General features: G+C 39.1%; 1 protein-coding gene across 2 annotated transcripts in view; it reads left to right on the forward strand.

The window, feature by feature from the left end:
- The first annotated feature begins 6,955 nt into the window (after nt 1-6,955).
- MMP16 (matrix metallopeptidase 16) overlaps nt 6,956-27,766 on the forward strand; it is a 240,503-nt gene continuing 219,692 nt past the window's right edge. For both annotated transcript variants that reach the window (XM_063451271.1, XM_063451272.1), the window contains exon 1: nt 6,956-7,394. In XM_063451271.1, the coding sequence (XP_063307341.1) occupies nt 7,269-7,394 (126 nt within the window). In that variant the 5' untranslated portion in view covers nt 6,956-7,268. The remainder of the gene's footprint in view (nt 7,395-27,766) is intronic.

The raw sequence follows: 27,766 nt of genomic DNA on the forward strand, positions 1-27,766 counted from the left end.
CTCTGCCAAATCTTCTCACGTCCGCGATTACAGTTTATAGTAAAACCACTGTAGCACAAATGCATCTACATAAGTTTACTTGCCTGCTACAAAGCATCAGTTGCAGACCTCCAACTTGGCATCTAATGGACTTTTTTCCTCAGGCAGCCAGATGCTGATTGCACTACGGCTAATTTTGACCCTACAAGTAGGGCTTTATCAAGTAAATGTTATATTTAATAAAGGGTTATGTGACGGTCTGTGTGAGTACTTTTGTTACTTCCCAGCTTCTTTTGCTATTTTGCTATTCGCCTTGCTGAGTCGAAGTACTTGATGGAAGTGCTCATGTGCCCATCTCAAAGTAAACTGAGCAGCATTCAGGAGTGAAATGTAGCAATATATATAGCAGTGATTATAGCCGTTAACCCACACCATTAGTCGAGAATTCATGCAGGGGTCAAAACAGAACACACTTTATTGCAGCTGTGGTATTTATACCAGAAGAAGGTCATTAGCTTACAACAACGTAATTCAGAGTACATACATGTCCCCATCAAGTTCATATCCCATAACTCCTTGCTTTTTGTGCTGAGAACAGCTCTCGGTCCCATCAAAACATAAAAATACACAGCACCATTTTGTCCTTATCAGTCTTGTTAACAAAATATTTGGATAGAATACAAAATTAGTTCTTCTCTATCAGACCAACATCCCCATTAAATATAGTTCAAACAACCTGAAATATACATATTTTAAAATACAAAGAATGCTCCTTGTAAAATGTCAACCCAAGCAAGAAGAACCCCTGCCCAGCAACCATGAATCCCTTACAGGTTCTTCCAATCATAACCACTACAGCCCACTGTAGTGGTTATGATGGGAATTGGGACAAGAACCCTTGTCCAAATTCCCGTTAATGAAGCAAACCATTTTGTCATGATTTGCCCTCTTCCCTGGATTACTTCAGGCTCCTGCTCTTTTTTGAAGGCAAATTCATGCCATCTGGCCTCTGCAGAGCAGCAGATACTGAATGCCAATCCTGCCACTCATTGATTGACTGAGAGAATCAGCTGACCACTGTCAGCCAATGAATGAGCATCAGGTGTAATAATCTCCATATGTCAAGCATTTAAAAGTGCATACTCCGTACTTCAATACCTGGGTTAACCCCACATATATATAATATATAAATGTTGGGCATATAATATATATATGTTGGGCAATAATATATAAATGTTGGGCATATAATATATATATATATATATATATATATATATATATATATTATATGCCCAACATTTATATATTATTGTGTGGTGGACCACCTGGCACCCCAACTGACTGCCTCTGCAAATCGCTGCTTCCTAGTGCTTACCGAGTACCGCACCAGACACCATCAGCACCGAAGTCCCCACTTCTGGCTGGGGTCTTGCCGTCCTCCACCCACCCTGGACCCAAGACCAGGATCCAGTTGAGGTTAAGCAGGAACTCATTTAATGGTAGCCACAACTGGACTTTTATGCAAGTCCCCATACAAGGGGCACTCCCCCCTGGACCTGAGAGTAAACCACAGCAGAAACAAATACACAATCACATTGACTCTCAGAACCAGGACACTCCAATACATAATAGGTTAATCTCTCCTCTGTACCTGAGAGATAATTGAGTCAAGCACTGAACTAAACTCAATTATCTCCAGACACAAAACACACATTTTTATAAAAACCCTAAAATACCTGAAAAATACATAAACCCCCTCAAATGTTGCATACCACGATAGCCATGATCTGGGTGACCAACATATCTAAAAATCACCCAGATAAGTTCAGGGGTTAAGGAATTTCCTGGAAGTCATTTATTTGACCGACCACAAGCATGGTCCCATGCCCAAAACAGTTCCATACAATCAGGGCTTGAGATCAGTCTAGTTCGGTAGTTTACAAAGTGAACAAACTACCAAACAGAATCCATAGTTTTACCCTGGAGCTTGTTCACCTTATTCGGATGAACGATTCCACCGAACAGCGTCTTTTTAAATTGTATAGAACTGAACACAGGCGATGATGAAGTCCAGTGGTGTTCAGGAGTTTCTGTGTCCGATTTTAGTTCCATGAGATTCATGCCCAAACACCGCTGCCTGTGTTGATGTGAACAAGATGGCTGCCACCTCGTGGTTGTCCATAGGAATTGCGGCCACCCAGACGAACAATTAGAACACTGCGGTGAGAACCGTTCCAAGGTGTTAATAGGTGTTAACAAGCTCCCGGGTGGTCCCTGGTTTGTGTGGTTGTACCGTAGTCGAACGGGACAATGTTAGAATAGTAGGGGAATGCAATCTACCGAACAGAATAGCAAAAAGGCACGAACAAAGTATTTTATGAGCCTTTTGCATGACCCACAGTCCTGAGGCAAGAGGCTGGCAAGCAGGCTCCTCCAAAAGCCCGTGGCGAGGTTCTGTTAGCCACAGTTTGAAAGTTTTGAAATCAAATTCACAAGCCTACCTGTTAGAATGGAATATTGAGAGATATATCCAAGTACGGTAAGCAAATTGTAGCTTTACAAATTGTATTCAATAGCAGTGTACACAAGGTATCATTACTAATAATGCATATACATGATTGTACAATAGTAGCCATAATATTCGTTCATTTTCCCATTTCAAGTCCTATATTTCTAATTTTTATGAAATTATTTTTTTATCTATGTTACAAAAGGTACAAGCTTTTCTAAAGTATTCTGTTTAGAAATACCCATTGCAATTTCTTAGTGTGGAACTGTAATTCTTCAGGGAGTTTTTAATACTAAGTTTGCTTATATGTATTCTATTATCATTATTTTTTTTGTGCCAAATTTTCTGCAGAAATTTGCAATTTTTCAATAAACTATAACATTTTCTTGTCTGACATTTCACTATAGCTCATTCCTATGGACAGATCATTTCAACTCCGTAGGGGCTTTTGATGGGATTTGCATATATCATTATGTTGTTTTTTATTTGAACAGTTTTAGTATTTCACTGTCCTTTACCACTGACATCAGCTATTCATTTAAAAACATTGTTTTTATTTAACTTTATGAAAATTTTTTTTTTAATATATAGTTTCTCTTTATTTGCAGATCTAAGACATCAAACAAATGACAAATTAAAGTGAACAGTAACAAGAGGTCAACAAGCTTACAATCTAGGTTTGCACATTGATGTGTATAGTGCCTGTGTCTTTTCCAGTCGTGCCTATATGCATGGACTACTGACATACAATAATACACTAAAATCTGTGATTTAAATACATGGTAAATTGAGCCCTGCCTACTGAGATCAACATCCAGTGTCCCCTGAGTACTGACATTTAGTAATTTAATACACTGAAATATATGCAATAATGGCATAATAAATTCAACTGAACTCACATTAATCATCTGGGGTTGCTGTATCTCTCGTGCAGAGAGAACTTGATGACATTTCGGTTCTGGACTGCCTTCTAGGGGTGGGATCAGTCTAATATGCAAATAGTATTAGTTTCCTCTGTAATGGCATAAGTGAGGAACAACATTGTGGGGATTTACCAAAGGGCAAGCTACTGAGATTCTTTAAGCTTTTGCGCGTTCTGAGAGTTCTCATATTCTTTGTTTTGTTGCAATACAATATGCAGGGGCTCTACCTCAGCAAAAAGGGTAATCCAGATGCAGACCCCATGCTCACTGTGCCTACAGGGGTATCAGTTACACCTTGCTGATGAGACCAAAAAAAGTCCGAAAGACTTGCCTGAAGTCGCTATATCGCTCATGCAAAGGGAACTTACTGGCATTTCGGTTATGGACTGCTTTTATGGGTGGGATTCATGTGATATGTTATATATCAGTATAGGTTATCTGTAATGTTATCTCTGTAATGCAATAAGTGAGCAAAACAACATTTTCCAAGAGCAAGCTACTGAGTGTCTCTAAGCTTTTTTTCAGAGTTCCCATGTTCTCTATTTTTGTTGCAATCACATTGCCCTCATCCTCCCAGTCCCACAATCTGTTGATATAGTACAAGTGACCTCCCGGTTGTGCATGTATGGATCAAAGTGCTTACTGACCTACTGTAATTAAATATGCTAACATGCTACATAGGAATGTGTGGTAATAGGACAGTGCCTCCACCCAGTCAGATCACTGTACAATGTGCCATGTTACTCAGGACGAGTGCAGGTTGACCCTTAAGGGCAGGTAAGGTAGTTCCCCCTACCTAATTTTTTGTTGCCAAATAATAAAAATATAACAAATTTATTGGCAATATAAGGAGTACCAAAAATGTGTCTGATTATAGTTGCTGTCTCCATTCTCCCCTGTATTGATGTCTGGAGATACAGCTGGCTTTGAGGGCGTGGTGTATCATGGCGTTACGTGGTAGAGCCAAACAAGTCAGGGGCGGCAACACCTCAACAACTTTAAATATCTCCAGCCGCCATTGCTTAGAATACTTCCTATTGCCCTACAGGTTGGCATTTCCACAAGCCTGTGTGTCCATTAACCTATAATAATCTAAAATAATTGATAGGAACTCATGGTAAATCCAGAATGCTTCCATACTATCAGTCCATATAGTGCTGTGCCTTTATCCCTCTCCAAAATGTCTGAGTTTCCTGGTGTCCCTTTAACATAGAAACATAGAATGTGACGGCAGATAAGAACCATTCGGCCCATCTAGTCTGCCCAATTTTTTTTAAATACTTTCATTAGTCCCTGGCTTTATCTTACAGCTAGGATAGCCTTATGCCTATCCCATGCATGCTTAAACTCCTTTACTGTGTTAACCTCTACTCAGCTGGAAGGCTATTCCATGCATCCACTACCCTCTCAGTAAAGTAATACTTCCTGATATTATTTTTAAACCTTTGTCCCTCTAATTTAAGACTATGTCCTCTTGTTGTGGTAGTTTTTCTTCTTTTAAATATAGTCTCCTCCTTTACTGTGTTGATTCCCTTTATGTATTTAAATGTTTCTATCATATCCCCCCTGTCTCGTCTTCCTCCAAGCTATACATGTTAAGTTCATTTAACCTTTCCTTGAAAGTTTTATCCTGCAATCCATAAACCAGTTTATCCATTGTGTTTAATATTTACATTTGCTAGAATATTCATAGAGCCTTGATGAACTCATAAAATTATACCCTGACTGCCTTCATATATATATATATATATATCCATGGTCAGCGTACTTACATTTGTTACATTCTCTGAAATATGAATCACCCTTGTGAGTGTTGTGAGTCAGTCTGTAATAATTAAAATATGCCATTTTTTTATTTATAAAATTATGGTCATCAACCTTTCCTATCCAGGAAAATTCCATTTTACTATATAACACTTAAATGCCACCAACTTGCATTTCACAACTGTGGTTTACAGTTAATCATTTATTGATCGCAAGTCTCTCTAATAATAATTCGAATTACTTTTCAACCATTTACAAGACATGGAAGGCAGACACACACACAGTAGCACAAAGTGGGAACAAACACCACTCTGATTGTGTATCCATGGGAGAAGGGGGTTAAACTAGGGAAGGGGTCAAACACAGGTGGGAACGTAGGGGCTAACTGCTTGCGTAGTGGGAATAATTTTGGAAATTAACATGGTAAAAGTGTGGATTAAGTGATTGTTTGGTGTGTAGCTTGAATAGCATCTGTCCGCACAGGATAGGGTTAAAATTGGGATAGGCCTGGTATAGGTTATGAAGTTACTGGCTGCATGGGAAGGGTTAATGTGCCGACTGTATAGTTAAGAGTGGCTGATCGCACAAGATGGAGTTATTGGGAAGATACTGCAAAGGGTAGAGATGGGTAACTGACAGCATAGAAAAGGAAATGGGGGAGGGGAGTTGTAGGCATCTGAATGCATGGTTAGGGTTAATTTCAGGAATGCACATTAGGAGCATGGTAAGAAGGAAGTAAATGGGTTAAAGTTAAAAAAGGAAGGGTGAGGTTACTATATGTTTTATATGCGTTTAAATAATAATAAGAGGAATATGTTTTATATGTTTTCTATGCGTTTAAATAATAATAAGAGGAATATGGAATATGTTATGCTATAAAATCTATTTTATATTGTTATGTATTTGTTATTTGCTGACTAGATTGCATATTTGCATACACACACACACACACACAAATTTACAAACGCACACACAGACTCACAAACACACACACAGACTTGCAAACACACACACAGACTCGAAAACACAGACTCACAAACACACATAAACAGACTCGCAAACACACACACACAGACTGGGAAACAAATACACAGACTCACAAACACACACACAGACACGGAAACACACACAGACTCGCAAACACACACACAGACTCACAAACACACGCACAGACTCGCAAACACACAGACAGACACGGAAACACACAAACCCTCCTCCTCCTCATACAGAAACTTAATTCTTATTGAAGACTATTTTGCTATCTTATCTCAAATGAAACAAAGTGTGCATTTATTTTGCCCTAGAAACATTTAACTCTCAGAGGACTAAGAATTATTCTCCCATGTCAACCTTAGTACACATTAACCACAGTATCAGTAAAATGAAATTCTGGTAAAGGATGACATTAAGTGGTCATTATATCATTGTGCTTATAAAACACACAGATATCTCCCCTACTTATCAGAAACACAATCAGTGTAGGATTGCAAGCTGTGATTGTCATATTTACATTCAGTCATTTCTATATCAAGATACATTGTATGACATCGTTTAGTTTTTAAGGATAGCCTAATGGCAGTAAATAGTAATTGAGGAGATCACTGCAGCTTTTGGGAAGGAGATGCCCACAGGGAAGGGAGGCAAGGGAGGAGTTAAATTGTTTCACTGTTGCCAGCTGCTGATTTCCTTCCTCTGCTGATGTTTAAGGGTATGTCTCCTTTAAGAAGCAGAGGGCTGGCTTTGAGAGGAGGGGATATGCTTATTAAGGATGGACATTCCCGTAGAGGAGACTGAACATAGAGAAAAACGAGGAGAGGCAGCGAGGCTAGCAGGCCTCTCTCCAGACAGGTAGCAGGGCACAGGGTCCAAGGAGTGGGCTTTAACTTGTGTGCTGGATTGCTTTTTGTCCCTTGGTTATGAATAGAATCTTGTTCCTCTACGGACTTCTGGAGCGAAACGTTGTCTGCCCATCACAACAACAAAGCATCCCTTATGCTTGGATAATTGAGCCAGGCTGCTGCTGCTCTGCCAGGACATTGGGCACTTTTTAAAGGGACAATACAGCCTCTTGGACCAGAAAAGCACAGCTCACCATGGTATTGATCACAGCAGGTTCTAGGAGACCGCTAGATTTCTCTCATTCATTGCTCTTTCTTTGGCAAACCTTGCTTTGGATTATATGTACTGTATGTGCAGAGGAGCAATATTTTAATGTAGAGGTAAGATCCCCCCTGTTCCCCCCTGCCATATCATTACCTCTGATACATTGTATTCTTTGTGATCGAATTGTGAGGTTCTTAACATGTAAGGTTTCGGTCAAGTCAACCCTGGCTCCTATTACAGTAAGAAAATCCATCTCTTGTCTGGTGGGTGGGCTTATTTTAACGCGTTCGTTGCTGTAGCAGTTCTTATGGCTGGTTTCTAAAGGGTTAAAGATGCTCCTTAAATTACAAGTACTTGGTCGTGATTTTACAACCTGTGGATTTTTTTTTTAAACTACTCTTTGCTGAACTGTAACTCCCATCTCTCTGTGGCGGCAGTAGAAGGGTGATGGGAGTTGTAGTCCACTCTGAAGTTGTGGTCCAATCTTTGGTAACGTAGCCTAGTGATGGCTAATGCGAGCTGTCCTGGCTTATTGTTTGCATGGTGTGTTCAGGCAGCCTTATGGGGTGGCTGAGGATAATGGGGGAGGCAGTCCAGAACAGTAAAAACAATTTCACTCTCTGCCATGGCTGATGTTAACGTGACAGTTAAAAATAAAATCAGACTTAACTCATCCCATTCTACACATAATGCACCCCATTCATCCTACTGAGAGAATGGATCAACAGTTTAGTGCATAACATTTCACTGTCACCAGTGTATCCAAGCTGCCACAGCTCGCTTTGTTCTGATGTTTAGACTCAGCTGCAAAAAGAGAGAAACTTGATATTTTTTAAGGAATTGGTGTACAGGGGAGCCTGGATACTAGTAGTCTGTGGATATTAATGTGCCTAATCCTACCTTTATTTCTGACATTGGTTTTTCCAGTACTTTGGGGGAAATCCAGGGTACATTGGTGTTTGTTAGCATGATTTCAGACAAGTGATACAGTGTATTTTCTATAATAATGTCTCTTTACAGGGCCGTCTATACCACAGATGGGTAGAAAGATTAGTATAATAGTAAATCATGCCACATGGCTCTTTGTGTTGTGCGCTCAGCGGCTTCAGACTTATCTGTTAGGTTGGCAAATCAAGTGCCAGGTGATTACAAAGTATCACTAATGGTGAATGATGTGATAACTGGGGGAAAAGTCACTTCTTTCCCAAACTGACATTTTCTATTTTCTTCTTGTCAAAGCCAACTATTGTGAGATTTCTTGACTCTGGATATCTTTGTTGGTGGGGGTAATGTTCATAGCTACTCATTAAATGAAAACTGTTTTATAAACTAGTGGTCTATGTTTTGGTACAGGTACAGCACACCTGAGTAGGTTACAGAGATGACTTGCTGGCATTGTAGAGGATAGCTCTTTATTTTGTTATGTTAAAGGATTTAAACACTTTAGAAAGTAAACATGTACATCACTGTGTGTGCAAGAGATGGAATGCACTTGGACACATCTTTTTTTTATGTATATCTGAGCAAAAACATTTTTTTTTATTGTATTCAATTGTCTGTATAATTTTTTTTTTTACATACTTTTCAAGGTGAGACAAGTGTTGATTGTTGCTCTACAGAGACTTGTAATAGTAGGGTCTGACATTAATTCAGTCCTTCTCCCATAACTGGTATGCTAACAAAGAGGGGCCAGGCAAACAAGGACACTCCTGGCATATCACTGAAGGGAGAAGGACTGAATTAAGCACAACAGTCTCAAGTAGAAGCTTACCCAGGGGATTGTGGCTCTCAGACTGGAACAGGTGTGAATTGGCACTGCCCAAATTTGAGGCCTAGCCTGAATTAAAAAATATATGAATGGGGACAAAAAGTGAACTAAGATTAGTAATGGTGAAAAATGTATAATGGGACAATAACACAATATCTGGGTACTGGAGCCATTCATAAATCTATTTTCCCCTACAATTGTGGTTTGTTATGTCTCCAAAACCCCATGATTGCAATATTTTCTCTTACAATACAAATTCCATTAGGTGTCATGCATACATAAATGTCCTCAATCTGTGTGTCTATGATTGGGTGAACATGTGGCTGGAAGAATACGATTTATTAAACGTGAATTACATTATACACACAGTATATTACCGTACTTGTTTCAACTCCCCTAGGATTGTACCCAGTTGAGAGGCTTCAGATCACTGGACCGGAAGCCTAGTAGGCTGTATGTTAATGCAGCTGCCATCCAGCATCTACTTTTTCCGATGTAAAACCCACGGTTCTCTAGGCATCCTTATAATTCACATTCTCTCTGTGTACTGATGCACAATCTTCCATACTTGGGTTACAAATTCTGCTTTAAAACTTTTTAAAAATATATGTGCGTATATAATAATTATGTGAAATTTCACTCCATATCTGAAAATGCTGAGAAGCATACAAATGGGACAGGGGTGGTGAGTCATTAGTGGTCATGGCATTAATGGCATAAGGAATGGACATGTCTCAATGCATGGGGGGAGAGGTGGGGGCAAATCCAGAACAGTGTAACAGGATCCCAAATTAGGCGGAACCTTTATATTCTAGACTGTTGAATATCTAGGGGTTCCTGTAACATCATAAACTGCAAGATTCAAGGTCAAGGGATTTATACATGTCTCTAGAACCTCTACATAAAATGCCATCTACAGTTTATATATGTTCTTGTCACATAATATTTAAAGGAACGCTAAAGCGTTAGGAATGCAAATTTGTATTTCTAGCGCTATAGTGCTCTAGTCACCATTTAGGTGATCGGGCCCCAGCTGTAAGTATTAAAAGGTTAGATTTACTTACCTTTGCTCCCTCACAGCGCTGTCTCTGCTGCATAGCTCCGCCTCTTTGACTGAGATCATAGAGATCGATAATCTCAGCCAATCCAATGCTTTGCCATAGGAAAGCATCGGTAGACATGTGCAGAAAAACACTGCGCTGCGTCAATTAGTTGGTCTGTCTGAGACCACCCAATTAAAAATAGTGGAGTTTTACTGTACTATTTTGTGGAAGGAGCTTTAGTGGCTGTTAGTATGGCAGTCTCTTGTGGCAGATTAACCCTGCAATGTAAATATCGCCATTCCTGCAGTATACAATGTTTTCAGCTGCAGGGTTAAAAGGGGAGGCACATGGCATTAATATGAGGTGGTCTGGATGCCCATTATGTTCCTTTAAGATATATATTTATATATGTATATACATTGCTTGTTTTATTGCAGCTGCTGAACAATGGGATGGAGTCGACACACAAATGCAAACAGTTGTTGGGACTTTCTATCAAACTACAGTCATAGCTCCTGATTTTTCTGTCTCTCTTTCTCCCCAGCCCCTTGCTGGGCAAATGAGTAAAGTGCGAGGGATAGAGTTCATGACTGCGTCCAACTGCGGACGTGGTGTTACCTTCAGGCAGGACCTGGGGTCATGAATGTCATGGTGTTACACTGATATTTAGGCCCAACTATACACAGTATATTCTGGCTAAGTTGTATCTATTGCACCACGACATGTGTGTTATTTATGACAGATCATGTAATATATTCAATGCGTTGTGTTTTACATTGAACTGAAAAAAGCTTATAAATTCAGTGTGGGATGAAAACCAGTTAATAGTCAGTCAGTAAATAGATGGCTTGGATGCTATTTCTCTATTTACAAGATTTTTTTTTTTTGTGGGGGGGGGGGGGGGGGGGGAATTAAATGGCTCCTACAGAGAATCTTTTTTTTATTAAGCTGTAATATTCACTCCCTATTAGTTTCCCTTGAGCATTTCTTGGTTTGTAAAATCCTGCATGAAGCGCCGGGAAGCAGAAGGGAATAGATCTGCCCGCCTTAGAGGCTGCTTTTCCATCATATCACAGAGGGAAGGAAGCAGGAGGGGGAGAAGGGAAGACTTGAATGAGTCTCCTGAGCCTTTGGTTCCTATCAGCAACAGCTGCTTGATGCACACTGAGCCCAGAAGAGAATGGCATGTATACTTTGCCAGTAAATGTGTTGCGAGGATCTCCTTTATATTATGGTGATGTTTTCTGGTCTGTGTTTCAAACACTATAAACCATATATATATATGTTGTAAAGTAAGTCATTATTCATAAATGAAAGTATTCTTCATTTTTCCCCTCACATTGTTCTTTTTTCTGTTCCACCGATTTATCTCTACTGTTGGAATATCTTTGCGAATATCCTAAGTAATGTCTGTTCATATTTAACCTTTCTGGACAAAGATAATTAAAGAAACATGAAGGGTACCATAACAACTTAATTGAAATGCAGCTGTTATGGTGCCAAAAGGTCCCTTACAATTCCTTGCGGGGTTAAACCATAAAGTATAACCACTGTCTGCTTTGTGAAAAGGTTTCTCTCTATCCCCGTCCAGATCCACTTTCAGAAATTATTCTAAAGTAAGTCTTGGACTGCTGTCTGGCATGGACGCCACTGATGGCTTAGAACGGTCAGCTGCTGCTCTAAGCCAATTAGTAGATCCCCCATTCATAGAAAATGGCTTGAGCAAACCTAGATTAGGTTGATCCATGTACCGTGAGAATTAGTGGTATTAACTCTGTATGATGGAGAGAGCCACCTAAGCCAGATGTTTATGAGGGTCAATTCACCAGATGGTCATCATATAAATTGCGTACATTACTGTACTTTGTAGCTTGCTGCTCCCAACCAATCAGAACAATCAAATCTGGGAATATTTTGGTGATACTTGCCCCCTCATTACTATACGCAGCTCCTAAACTATCAGAAAAATCCGTTCCTAGAGTAATATGATGCGACTCCCATGAGATTATTACCCTTCAAAAATTTGGCTTGGCTTAACCATTTTTTCCAAAAACAGAAAATGTTCTGTGAAGCCTGTATTTCGGCCGAATGTTTGTTCGGCGCTGCAGAATTTTAGTCTCAAAAATCCAGTTAGGGAACCAAAGCAGATGAAACAAAAGGGTGCAAAAGTTGGTCAACTGGAGTATGGCAAATTATATACATAAGATAATATTTTGTATACATTTTCCAACCATTTGATTCACAGATCAAGTGAGAAAAAGAACCCAATAGAGTGAAAAACAAGAGGAGCAGTAAAAACAAACTATAATAATAAATATATAAATCTAGAGTTTTCTTTTTTTTATGAACTCCTTCTACTGTCCCTCTACTGCTCTTTTGTTACTTGATCTATGAATAAAATTAACATTTACCGACTGTCCTTAGCCATCGATATCAATCATATTTCCCCCCATCAGTCATCTTTCTACGGCACCATGGTCGGAATTCAGAATTATGAACCACGTGTGCTCAGCCATTGAATGTTTTGGCTGGTTCGTGATTCAGCCACATTTTGGTTCAGAGTTTGGGAATTTAACTGATCACCCGAGAGGCTCAAGTTTGGATGTATTGCTGTTTGAGCCAAAACAAATTTCCATGCCTAGTGAATAAATGCTCTCTAGAGCAATCAGTTCTGAGAACGTTTTGGTGATACTAGCAAATTTTTTATTTAGTGCTGCCCATAACCTCTTGGAGTAGTCCATTCTGGGAATATTGTAATACCCTGTTACTCGTTACTCCTAACCTCTCAGAGTCGCCGGTTCTTTGATCTACCAGTGTTTCTTGCATCTATTCAGGGGTTACCATTGCACATGTGGTCAAAGTTGGTGGTTGCTATTGACCTGTGTCAAGTACTACTGCTATTATGTTCATAAACCTGTGATAATGTATTTCCAGCTCTTGAACACATTCTCAGTTCTGTTGATATGATATCACATTTATATGGATGCACTTGACATGTAGAAGTAACTGGTTAAGTTAATGTTTTTTGTTTTTTTGTGTTTGCACTGTGCACACCCCAAGCGAGTATGTTGATATTTAATTATCATCTAGAAATAGAATTTGCTGTCATAAACAGTAAACCAAACTGTTTTTTCAATTTAGAATTTTGTTTGTTTCGGTATCTTTTTTCTTACAGATCTACAATATAGGGTGAATATAAATTCAACCGTAAGTAATAAATTACAGAAATGCATTATAGGAAGCGAACACAGAATACGCTGTCACATAGAGTACAATGAAATGCTTTGATTCAAGTCACATAAATCTTCCTGAGTATATATTCAAGGCAAATACAAGGTACCTCCCAAGGTTCTGGGCATATCTATTCATCCAAGGACCCCACATTTTCCTGTACAAAACAACTATTATGTATTTTTGTGGTCAGCTTTTCCATATATAAATATACCATATTTTGGTGAGCACAAAATACTTCCTTTCATTTTTTTAAATTTTGATTTGGGAAATAAGGCGGGGGACTGCCAGCAGACATGGAAGTAAGTATCTCTGAAGAAAATTTAGTTTATTTTAAATGTAAATGAAAGGGTTTGATTTTGATTCACTTTTTAATTTAATGTAGAATGCCCTGTTTGGTATTGGTCATTAGGTTCCCACCCATAAAATGCTGGATTAACGGGTTAAACTTACTGAAAATCCAGCACTGAGCAAAGTGCCAGCAGTCCTCTCCACACCCTGGTCAGACATCTCAGAAGCCGTCATGCGGTCAAGTGATATGCTTTTCAAAGAGAAGCATTTGATTGAAATAGTCTTATTGTCTCAGAGGGCATCCATGTGATATTTGCCATTAAGGGGAGGGAGAGGGGTGTGGATAGTGAACTGGGAGGGCAGCACTACTATTTTTGTAAAAAAAAAGTATAAATGATAAATCTGTAAAATGGAGGGAGGCTGGCAGGGCAGGGAGGAACTGCAAGGAGGGAGGAAGAGGGTGGGCAGAGCAAACTTGGAATCTGACCGTGTCTGTCACCAATGTGCTGTGCATACTAACAACATACCTAACAAATGCACAGAATTGTACTAACGTCATGTGTGCCAGGTGCCAGGTATGTAACTAGTCCGCATTTGTCTGGATTAAGAATTCCTACCCTCATAACCATTACCAAAAGCAAAAATGGTTGTGGTGGTTGGAGTAACCCTTTAAGATTAAGCAAATTACATCCTTATCTAGTTCGGACAATGCAAAAATTGGCCAAACATTTTTATGATGACGTCCAAGTGCCATCGACAACATTTGCAATAATGATTCACAGGGAGCTAAGATGGAGGCACCCAGTTGTACAAATTCATATCTTTTAAAAATCCTTGACACCCTCTAAGTTCCTGGTGTGTGATGTAAGAAAAAACACATTTTTTTGAATGGTAGTTTTGGTAACTTTTTTTTATGAGCAATGACTCAGTCAAAGCGTGCCCAGATGTGTTCATAGTGAATCTGGTATATAACTTTCTGAGGTATTGTAAACTTGGCATTGTATCTCTCTCAAGAATATTTCCTCACTGTGGCAAGACAACTACAGAGCACATTTCTTTCTGAAATGGTATCCTATAAAATATCGGTTTTTGAGTTAACTGTATATCCTTCAGTCTTCTGGATCTGAAATGTATATATTAGAAATCCGAACATTTGAGCAGTTTTACAGTATTTTTTTTTGTTTTTTTATACTGTCAAACCCATTGTGTGTTTAAATATAGAAACTACACTTTTCAGATTTGATATACAGTATTTGACATCTTTTTGTGGGATTGTAAAATGAAGGATACATGTTTGTGCCATATTTTTTAGTGGATAATATTTTGTATTAAATCCATTTTATTGAGGTCAATATAAGGAACAGTTTACCTATGCAGGGGTTGTAATGCATGTTTGACAAGCGATATGAAATGCAGAATCGGTATATCAGTGGCATTTTGACATTTGCCTTCGCAGAGGCTTATAATGTGTGATCTCTGTTATTGTTGAGATAGGCATATATAACCACACAGGGGAGTGTACGTATGTCTAGTATTTATTTTAAGGTTCAGTTACAGCTCGTTTTTCGATATATTCATGTTGATAATTAAGCTCGTTGTCAGTGACGTGGGTTAGGCCGTGCGTCAGTTTTTTTCATGTAATATTGAGTGGTGTATCGGTCTCTTGTTGTTGTAGTGTTATTTTGGCAGGTGATTAAGTTTGGGCGGCATAAGCGTTTGTCGTGTCTCAGGGCTTACTGGGTGTTACCTGTGGTTCGTCCTCTATCTCTTGATAGTGTGCGAGGCATAGGCGTGGGGTTAAGTCTATGGGGTAAGACGGTCTGTTCTGTCAGGGGTTGTCCTGGGGTATCTTGTGGTCTACGTTGGTGGGCAGGGAGGGGTGGGGTTTTGAGTGTCAGGGGTAGGTGAGTTAGAAGATGGGGGAAGAGGGAAGGGATGAGGAGGGTGGAGAGTGAAAAGTGAGAAAAAAAAAAAGAAGAGAAAGAGAGGGAAGAAGAAAGAGAACAAAAAAAGGGGGGAGAGTAAGAGGGGTCCTGCTTGGGCGTAGCCCCCCGGTCACCGCCCCAGCCCACCGCGCCCCGCGAGCCCCCCGCCGGTGTGGTTCATGGGATTTCTCCTATTCTCAGGTTGTTTAGCTGGTAGCCAGATGTTGTACGAATTCATGTGAGGAGATCTGTCTCAGCCGGTGGAACCATCGTTGTGTGGTGGATAATATTTTAACCTGTGTTAGGCATACTTCTGCTGACTTGACCCAACTTAATTAGTATAATAGCTCACTATGGCTACAGTGGTAGATGAAGGTAGATATCTATCTGCACATTCTCATAGTTAACCCAAATATGTTCATTGTACAATAATTGTATCCTTCAATTAATTTCTGTCCTCAGGCCATGGTTGTAATGTAGACCATGAATTACTTTTAAGATATTGAATGTACATGGTTAAGCATATTTGGTGTAAGATAAAGTACATTATACCAATATTTCTGAAATGTCAAAAATAGGATCAAATATTTTATTTGTAAATTTATGTATAATTTTCAATAATGGCACAAAGTCCAGGTTCTGGTCTTTGAAAGGTCTTGGTAGTGGAGGCATTAATTAGACCTTTAATGTCTGTGCATTTTTATTTTCCTAATTTTGACATTTGTATGTTACGTGAAAGTTCTTCTTATTTCACTCTAATATATATATATTTCACTCTAATATATGTATATAAAACATAAATGAATATAATATCTGCATAATAGCTGCTTGGTACATTTTTTCAAATGTATTTCTCAAGTATGTGTTTTTGACTCTTAACCAACATATTGCAGATTAAGATTGAATATTTAACTCCTGTTTCAGCCACTTGTGTGAGCAGTTACTAACAGACAGTGAGACCATTTAATAGAGCTGTAAATGCTCTTTTGTTTGAGATTACTGGCCACTTTTGATTCACGTTGATGGCTGAATGAGGCTGATTTTCTCCTTATATTGCAGTTATTCCCGTGGGGTTTGCAGAGTATGTTGACTTGAATAAGTTCAGATTTGGGATTTGTAAAGCTATATTTATTTTTTGATTGGATGTTTTTCCTTGAGAAGGAAAACATTCTTCTGAAAGAATGCTGCACACATTTCCGAGAGACCCACCATTTGGAAATGACGAGGGAAAGTACATTGCTAGAGTTTAGTATATTAAAATAATTGTGCAATACCCCGAGGAAAATCAGTGTTCATTTTAACCTGTGCTAGTATTTATTTCATGCTTGCATAGTTTTAATCTGCTTATTGTTATGTCTCTTTGTATAGAACCTTATTGACATCTCAATGTCTACGCGCTTATTCGCTTCTTGGTTTTCTTGTTGTCTGTATAACTTCATTTTTTCTACAATAAAATAAATTGGAAAAAAAAAATGATTGTACAATAAAAAGAAAAGGCTGTATTTTAAATTTTTTTAAAAACCTATATTGTCTTCTATTAAATTTTGCATATTTCTAATTTCTATCGGCCCTGTCTAGGTATTCTAAAAATTGTTTACAAGTAGTCTTGTACACCTTTTTTCCATTAATAAAGTGTTATTAAATATTTTACTGTTAGATCCTAATCTGCAGTCAATGGCCCCAGGCCGCACTTTAACAGGGGCATCATTTTGCCGTCCAGATGCAGCATAGACCGCTCTCTAAACCTTAAGGCAGACTGATTTGTTGGGTCCTTGGTCAGTGACTGAGGACCTGGCACCATGACAGGGAGCGGTGGCTTGCCCTGCATGCCACCGGGCCTCTCCATCAGTCTGCCCAGGAAATCCTCCTGTCGCGAGCTCTCAGAGTGTTGCCGCCGGTTACCATGGCAACGCTCTAATCAGAGTTCGTGAATACTTGGTCTGCAGCTCACACCCTGTGGAGCTGCAGACCTGTAGAGCCAGCCCACCGGACCACCAGTGAATGGTGCAATGAGAAAAAAAAAATTTATGTAACCAGCCTCCCCACAGCCTGTCACCCTCTTCACTGTCGGGATCCCGCGGGCGGCTGCGAGGGGAGGCTGCACTCCGCTCGCAGTACTCACCCTCCAGCCGTCCACGGTCCCCTCCTCCTCGTGGGCTCGGCGAGCGGCATCCTTCCAGCCTCGGATGCCGCCCGCGTCTTCCTTCACGTCCCCCAGCGGCAGCATGCATGACGCTGCACGCTGGGAGACCGCCAAATATATTACACGCTGGGGTCAGTCACCTGACACGGCATTAAAGGCACAGTGCCTCAATCACAGTGGGAGGTTTAGATATCTCCCACGTGTAAATGTTAATTCTGATTGGAAATTATCCAATCAGAATTAACCTTATGGTTTAAATACTTACCTTTCCTGCTCCTCCCTGCTCTGTTGTGGTCTTTGCTTGCTAGTATTGCCACTGAACTTGTGTTTCTGGTTACGTACTCTCTGGCTTGTTAATCTGACTTTGTGACTTTCTCCTACCCTTTGACCTCGGCTTGTTTCTCGTTATTCTGTCTTCTGGTTGCCCTTACTCGGCTTGTCTCCTGACTATTCTTTGTGTGCTTAGCCCGGCCACTCTAAGGTCCGGTACTGCACCTTTTCTGTGTGTGTGTGTGTGTGTGTTAGCGTGTTGGGTTCCCCGAATCGTGACACTCACCATGTCTCCCACAATGTCACCCTCACACCCTGCTCCCCACTGTCACCCTGTCACCCTCACACCCTGTCCCCCCACTGTCACCCTCACACCCTGCCACCAAGTCACCGTCACCCTCACACTCTGCCCCCCATTGTCATCCTGATACTGTCATTTTCACACCCTGCTCGCTCACGTTCACCCTTACACTGTCACCCTGCCCTTGACTGTCACCTCCACACACTTCCATCCACCACTGTCACCCCCACACTGTCACTGTAACCCTCACATCCTGCACCCATACTGTCATCCTCACATTCTGCCCCCATACTGTCTTCTTCGCATCCTGCTACCCACCACTGCCACCCTCACATACTGCCCTCACACAGTCACCCTTACACCCTGCCCCTAGACTGTCATCCCCACACTGTCACCCTTTTATATCCTACCCCCTTATTGCCATCCTCACATCCTTCCCCCACCACTGTCATTGTCACCCTCACATACTGCCTCCCACCACTGTCACCCTCACACCCTGCCCCCCACCACTGTCACCCCCACACTGTCATTGTCACCCTCACATACTGCCTCCCACCACTGTCACTCTCACACCCTGCCCCCCCACGCTGTCACCACCACACCCTGCCCACCAAAGCCTTTCTACACACTGTCCCTTTCCAACACACTGCCCCCTCTATACTGTCACCTTCCTACTCACTGGTCCACCATTCAAGCCTACAGATAAGAGGCAGGAAGGGGGGATAACCCCAATTTAATTTAAACCGCTCACCCCACCAGCATTTATCCAACTCTGCACACACACTACATGCGCTACACAGACACTGCATCCACTAGACACACTGCATCCACCACACACACTGCCTCCACTATACATTCTATACACACACTGCATACAATACACATTACATCCATGACGCAATTACAGATGCAGCATCCACAACACACAGACACAGCATTCATGACACACAGACACTGCATCCACTAAACAAACACAGATTGCCTTTAGTATGTACACACAGACAATATATTGAATGCACACACTGCATACAATACACGCTACATCCATGACAATAACAGACGCAGCATGCATGGCATCAATGACACGCAGACACTGCATCCACGACACACAGACACTGCATCCACTGAACACACACACACAATGCATTCACTACACACTAAATATGATATAAACACTGCATCCACTACACAAACAGACATTGCATTCACTACACACACTGCATAACACAATGGATGTTGGTGTGCTTTTGGTGCAAGGCAAGATGGGGTGGGGAGGGCAGCATTTCATCCTTGACCCAGGCAGCACAATGTCTTGGGCTGGCCCTCCTAATCTGAATATGTCATTTACAATGTTTTGGATTGGCCCCAAAATGAAAACCTACACATTTACAATTTCTAGAGAGAAAGTCTCCATTCAGGAGCTGCCTTCCTATATTATCACTCTGGAGCCTTGGATATATGGTTCTAGTATTGTCTGCATTTGTATATATTATAGGATTAACCCAAGCAAGGTGAAGGCACGGTTGGTTAAACACAGTGAGACAAAGTGAATATCAATGACACATACATACAGAGCATGTCTCATCGCATTCTATACAAGTTATCCTAAGAAAATAGGGAGCATGGACATAGGTCTGTCTGGACGCAGCATTTTGCCGGTCCAATAAAAATGTAATTTTAGGCTATTGTGCATCGATTGTTAAGTTTTATGATTTCAGCTGAGGAGGCGGAGCAGGAGCAGAGAGGTGGGCCCGCACAGGGCTGGAATAAAGGTACGTTTTATCCCTTTTATCATGGGGGCTAGATAACTTTATGGTATTTGCAACACTGTAGTGTCAGGAATACATGTTTGTATTCCTGACACAATAGTGTTTTTCTAAGAATATATTTCTTATATATAGCTTAAATCAGGCCTCAACACTTCAACTTTTTATTTTACCGTGGTAAATTGTCTTGAGTGAGGGTTTTATCCTTCACTGTATATCAGATGCATTAACTTGGTGAAAGGAATAAAACGGTCTTACTGGTTTTTAGAGGCTGAAAAAGCACTGTGCTTCCCTTGAATTTGCATACTTGGAAATTTTTAGATTGTCTGTCTGTTGCAGATGGATTGGACTAAAATCCCAAATTGCTGTCTGACGGTATGAGTGGTATATGAGGATTAGCAAGCATTGTAAGCAAATCACATATTTGTCTCTTCTTATCATTAATAAATTATTATTATTATTATTATTATTATTATTATTATTGGCATTTATATAGCTCCAACATTTTCAACATTTTCAACAACACTTCACAATTATACAGTGAGATTTCTTAAATAAGTAATTGACAGAAACAAGAGGTGAGAAGATCCTGCTTACAGTGTAGTAATGTTATTTATTTGCAACAAAAACATAGAATATGAGAACTTGAATAGGCAAAAGCTTAGAGAAACTCAGTTTTGTGCCCATAGGTTGGTCCCCACTTAGGTCTCAAAGATGTTTTTGTTTGCTTATGCCATTACAAAGAGAACATATACCATTTGCATGTAAGGCTTAACCCATCCATAAGGGCAGTCCAGAACTGAAATGCACGAGCGATACAGCAACCACAGGCAACCATTTCAACCTTCCTTGGGCCTCATCAGCAATGTGTAGCTGATATTCCTCTAGGCATAGTGAGCATGGGGTCTTTGTCTGGATTACCCCTTTAGTGTAGGGAGAGCCCAAGCAAATGCGTTGGTCTCAAAAATGTTTTTGCTCACTTGAAATACAAATGGTATAGGTTCTCTTTGTAATGACACAAGTGAGCAAATACATTTTTGAAACTTGAGTGGGGTCTAACCAAAGAACATGTTACTGAGTTTCTCTAAGCCTTTGCCTGTTCTCAGTGTTCAAATGTTCTCTGATTTGTTGCAATACATTTGCTTGGGCTCTCCCTAATTTTAAAGGGTTATTTAGACGTAGACCCTGTGCTCACTGTGCCTAGAGGGGTATCGGCTACACCTTGCTGACGGGGACCAAAGAAGGCTGTATTTTATTTTTAAGTGGAACATTTAGGATAAATTGCAAACTGACTGCTGCTTGACAAATGCAAGATTCTGCCATTTTGCACACTCAGCAAACTCATCCAGAGAAGCAAAATCAATGAAAATTGACATGCGGAATAGATGTAATTTGGCGATATATTTCTAGATCGTCATTGCTAATGAGGATGTTCCTAAATAGTGATGTGCAAGTCCAATAAAAAATAATTTTTTAGGAACAAAATAAATGTAACAAAATACTAGCTACTATGAAAATACACTGTGTAAAAATCACATCTATCAATGTTTCCAGGCTGCAAAAAGCTTGAAAAGCTTAAATATGTTTAGTAACCTAGTGGACAAAGCATTCATACATACATACATTTCAACATCAAAGGACTAGCACGGTCAGACTTCCAAAAATAAATACCTAATTCCATTAATATTGCACCCAACATTTGGGTTCCTCACATATATCTCTCTGTAGATGGTCCTGAGAAGGAATAGAGTGCAAGGTATGTTTTACATAAGGTACCTTCTTACTAATCTTGTCCTAACCATAAGTAGGGTTGCCAGGATGCTTTTGGTAAAATGCCTGGCTATGTCATGTGATAGAAATGTACCACGATGTGGACATGCTGCAGAGAATCCAGTTCAGACAGGGCAAAACTAGGGAGAACTTTGCAATTCAAGAGTTAAAATAGATGTCTCATTAATTCAGAGGCAATACATATTTTACAAAACATTTTCCCACTTATTTTATTAAAAATAAAACTTTTTATTTAGGACATTCGAATTTTGGCCATGCAGCATTTCGTCTTGTCCAAATTTTGTTAACAGAAAAGATTTGGGAAAAAGAAGCAGATGAACCAAAAGGGTGTGAAAACTGGGCCAACTGGTGTACTGCTAAATAGATACATAATTTCCCCACGATTTGATAGATTTACAGGCTTCTGATTGGTGGAACTCTTCATACTCTGAAAGGAGACCTCTAAAGTAGCTTTCCTCTCGGTGCAAATACAGCAGCTGAAACTTTCGAAGATGATTTTATTTTCTTTTTGTTAATTTAAAATGTTTAGTTTTATTATGTATTTTTAATGCATTAGCTGCAATATAACCTTAGAAGCCATTATTAAATTTTACCATCTTCGCAGTCTGGTCTGGAATTCACAAATTTATTTTCATTTATCTTTGCAAATTAAGGATACAAAAAGCTGAGCTGGAAAAATAGGTGTCTAGGAGATATTTTCCACTTTAGTTATTCTGGCCTACATTTTGTAATTCCCAAGTTAATTCACAACAATTCATGGTTTAGTGAATAATCGTACAAATGTCAGCATGAAACTTCCTGCGTATTTAGCATCGATTGATCCATGCGGCCCTGTAGTTCTTATATGTGTGTCATTCTATTTTGGAATATGGAACGAACTGTGATTTGTTTAATTATGATGTCCTTAAGGAATTAATGTAAAAGGATTGAGGGGGAAAACCCCCACAACTACACTGTTTCCAGTAATGTCCAGCCAAACCCAGTTGACAATCTATGACCTTTTTAAACTTTTGGATGAAGTGAGCAATATATGTGTCCCATCAATATATCAAAATATTTGCAGATAGCAGAAAGTTTGCATACTTTCTTTTCAAAATACTTTCTTTTCTTAAAAATGCAAAAAATAATCACTTACTAGATAACTCATTAGACATTGACATAATATCTGTATCGTCAAACACTCTCATATGGTCCATCTGATTAGAGAAAGTATACCACAATGCCACAATTGATAGAAGATCAGGTGAAGCTTAGCCTCTTTATCTGTAAATCGATTCTCGTTGTTTATAATTTATAAGACTATGCTTCAATGCTGTGACAGACACCAAATCTCATTCTGTAGTCAGACCTGGGAATAGACCGTTGATCAAAGTAGAATAAGGTAGAAGATGCATTTCAAATGGACCTCTTCCATATATCTATGTTCTAGACCCAGGTTACCCTCTCCAAATCGATGCTCCTCTTTTCTAGGAGTTTACCATTTAAATGTGACATTTCTTTTTAATGTTTTTTATGGGTTTTTATGTCGATGACCAGAGCATGGGGTAGGGCAGCTATTTTCTGAGCAATCGGGTACTAAAATAGTTTTTTTTTTTTTAAAAAGGAATCTTTAATCAACTTGTTTGCATAGGAATACAACAATTACTCAATGTAAACTATTGGAGAAGATTAAGGAACTCTGTCATGAGAAACATTCTTTTATCTGCATCTAGTGGAAAGCTTTCCTGAATGGATGCTCTTAAAACAGCAACTAACAGGATCACCATATTTATACTCAGTTTTAAAATGAGGGGTTTCCTGAGCAGGTGACCACATGGTTTTGATATTGTTTATTCTTCATGTATCTCTCATGCAAGCATATTCTATGTAAGACCTGTGATATCTTTCAAGGAACACTATATCGTTGGGAATAAAACTCTGTATTCCTAACACTATACAGTCAACCTCTTTTTCTTTCACTTACACGATTCCAGCATTGAGGGAACTCAATCGGGCTTTTCCTCCTGTAACATCATGTAGATCCAGGAAAATAATGAGCATGTGTTGCAAGTGCCAGACACACAATATGACTTCCCCATAGGAAAGAATTGAATCAATACTTTTTTCTATTGGGGTTTTTCAAGTTAAACTCCGTGAAACAGCAGGAAGTGCCTCTAGCAGCTGTCTACAAGACGGCCACTAAAGACAGTCTTAGCCCTAGAATGTTTTACATTGCATTGCTAAGTGGACATTGACACTGCACCCCTTTCCACCACTTCAAGTTTACTTCAAAACCTTTAAAACCACTTCAAATTAGAGAAGTTACAGACTTATGTCACTGACACTTTCCAAGGGTCCACCTGAAGCATGTCAGACTGACATGAATGCATGCTAGTTTGACCGCTAACCATGATGGGCAACCCCTTTAATTGGTGCTGGTCTGCTGCATTCTGGATAATTAGGAGGTCATATATACCCCTACATATAACATACGTAAAAAAGTTATAGGAGCAAAATTAAATTTATAACATACAACACTTGGATTTTCATACATTTTCATAAATGTATGTATGTTTTCAATATATGACCTATAATTTACTTACCATAGTTTTTAAAATCTTGGCAATAAAGGCAATTAAAGGTACTGGTACTGGTTCTGGTGTCTATAGCATATCCCTGCAGGCTTTTCAATGTAAACACTGATTTTCAGAGAGAGTTGTTGTTTTTATAAAAAGATTAAATCATTGTTTCTAATATTTTGTCTTCTTTCTCAGTTCAGTATTTTATCACAGTTCCAATAAGCTATAAAACCTGTTGTGAAGTACACCAGGTTGTCACTAAACCATAAAAAAAAAAAATTGACATACACACCGTTTATACACTTAAGGGAATCAACACAATGGTATAAATATTGGCTTTGTTTAAAATAATTAAACATAACCTTCAAAATAGAGGTCATTGACTGAAGTGTTCCATTTATATTCCAGATTGGATTGTTTGCCTTGAAGAGTTAATCATTTTATTTACTTGTTACAGGTTTGTACTATATGACTTGCATTAAATAGTGGATCAATTTTATAGCATTATTTGTTTAATAGCAATTCATTTATAGACAGGTGGACATTTGACCGCTGGTAAGCAGTTGTGTGCTCAATGAATTGAAATATGTTGATATAGCTATACAAGGTCAAAATGACCTTATTTTAACATAAAATTAGTGGGCTATGCATGTACTTGGGCACCAAAATATCTTCATATTCTTGCTCATGCAGGCAGAGAGCATATATAAAAGTGTATGAAAGAAGGGTGTTCTTAAAAAAAGCTTCCCAAAATTAACAGGATCATTTTATTTTCCTTTTTTTTGTGTGTGACAATGATAGTGTGTAGACTTTCTAGTTTCATCAAGCTCCTTTCCTACCCCCAGAGGTAAACTTGTATTGTTAAAAACAAACAAAAATTATTGCAAAAGGTATAAAATGTAATTTCAAAATCAAACTTTATTTACAGAGTGACACCGTTGGCTTCCTTAGGTTAACACCTGGATTCTATCATGTAGATCAGGGGTGCCCAAAAGGTAGATCCCCAGATGTTGTAGAACTTAAACTCCCATGGTGCTTTGCATGCCTTTAGAAAGTCTTTAGAATGACGAAGCAGCATGGATGCTGTAGTTTTAAAACATCTGGGGTTCTTCGTTTTGGGCACCCCTGAAGTAGATCCCCTGGAGCCCCTGGGAATGAAGATTGTCAGTGTTTTATATGTGGGATAAAATGAAGTGGGTGATTTTGTTAAGCAATATTCCAGCATGATGAGAGTTTGAGAATAGAAGGTAGGATACTCACTATTTATGTCAAGGATTTTGATACAAGTAGGATTAGGACCAATAGAATCCAACCATCAATAACAATGTTTCATTATGTCTTTCTAACTTTTACATACAGTTTTAAAATCCAAACTTAATTTGTTTCTTGTTTGTTTTACTTAATTCTATTTGCTTCCAGAACGTGGGTTTATTGTGTTCTGTCAACAAATTAAAAAAAAATAAAATAAAAAGTAAAACAAATAAGCAAGTATATAACATCGTTCTCTTATTTGCAGTACTAGGAAAAGTCATCTTACTTTTATCTTCGCGTAAGCATAGATGCTTTCTTTTGTTTATCTAACTCAGAAGGATGAAGTCTCTAGACAAATGCAAGTCTCCATAGCGACCTAGGTTTTGGCCTAGTGCCTGCTGCTTGGACTGTACACTAGACACCATGTCCCTCATGAATTATTTATTTGCAGTTAACAGAAATATAGCAACAGGCTCCAAGAGAGTAACTGAGTAGGCAAGGGATATATGACGTCAGTGACCTGGAACTGAGGCAGTAAAAAAAAACAAAAAAAATAGTGCCTTAGTTGAAATTCAGCTCTGCCTAGTTAAAGCATTATAGTTGCGGAATTCTGTCTTAGCATACAAATTTTTGGTAGCTAGAACAAATGTTATCCTCCGTAGGTTAAACAGAAGAATTCATGTTTTGCTTTTAACGTAAAGTGTTACAGTAGAATTTAAGCAGAATCTATGATTTACAGGCTCATCTTGCTCTGTATTAATAATTCATGAAATAGGATTATTATAAGAACAGGATATAGGATTGTTATAAATTTAGATTCAGATTTGGAAAGGAATGTACTTGGTTTTTTTTATTATTAAGAGATATTAGGTGAATTTTTCTAGCATCACTGTTCATTAAAGAAAAAAAGAGTAATTCCATGAAACATTCTCATTAAGGTGAATGTGAAGTCACTATCAGGGTGTTGTAGGCCTAACTTTTGCTAGAGGCTCAGCCAAGTTGGGGGAACCTGCTGAATTTCATGCAAACAAGATGTGAGTATTGCACCATAGGGATGTGACGTTACTATATCCAGATATCTAAGGATGCAGAGAACCATTGGGCTGTTAAAGTCCAGTCACCCTAGTCACATAGGAGGGTCTCCAAAAAGTATATATGTATTTCTATGGGAATGTACATTTGTAAGTGTAGGTGTCTGGCAAGGGATGTGTTGAGGTCTATGGTTTTCCAAGGATCACACAATTATAATTGAACTAGAGTGTCCATAACTGCCCTCATTCTAAACTTGCTTCTTCGGATTTAACTACAATCCAAAGGAAGGCATCGATAAACTTCTTTTTAACATAGTTTAGAGAAGATGGTGCTGTCACATTATCTGTATAACAGGGATGGATAAATGGTGATTGTTCAGCTTTGTTTCCCATGTTCCAATCTCTCTCCTTCTCTTCACAATGATCTTAACAATCAGGTTGTTTATTGCACTTAGTTTAGTTAGTTACATAGTTACATAGGCTGAAAAGAGACATGTGTCCATCAAGTTCAGTCTTCCTCATATTTTTTTTTTGCTGTTGATCCAAAAGAAGGCAAAAAAGTTGGAAGCACTTTCAATTTTGCAACAAACTAGGAAAAAAATTCCCTCTTGACCACAGAATGGCAGTCAGATTCATTCTTGGATCAAGAAGCATTTAACCTACATTGCAAAATTATATCCTTGAATATTCTGCCTTCTTTCTTCCAGTCTAAACGCATGACCTCTTGTCCTATGTAAGGTCCTGTTTGTGAAAAGATTTCCACACAATGGTTTGTATTGGCCCCGAATATATTTGTATAATGTTATCATATCCCCTCTGAGGAAACGTTTTTCTAAACGAAAGAGGTTTAAATTTGTTAACCTTTCTTCATAGCTAAAATGTTCCATTCCTTTTATTAATTTTGTAGGCCGCCTTTACACTCTTTCTAGTGCCATAATATCCTTCTTTAGAACAGATGCCCAAAATTGCATAGCATATTCAAGATGTGGTCTTACCGGCGATTTATAAAGAGGCACAATGATATTCACATCTCAAGAATTAATGCCCTTTTTCATGCATGACAATAGTTGGTCTTGCTGGGTTAAGAGTAGAAGATCATGTATGAAACGCACCTCTACA

The sequence above is a fragment of the Pelobates fuscus genome, chromosome 4, assembly GCF_036172605.1.
Source record: "Pelobates fuscus isolate aPelFus1 chromosome 4, aPelFus1.pri, whole genome shotgun sequence".
Taxonomy (NCBI): Eukaryota; Metazoa; Chordata; class Amphibia; order Anura; family Pelobatidae; genus Pelobates; species Pelobates fuscus.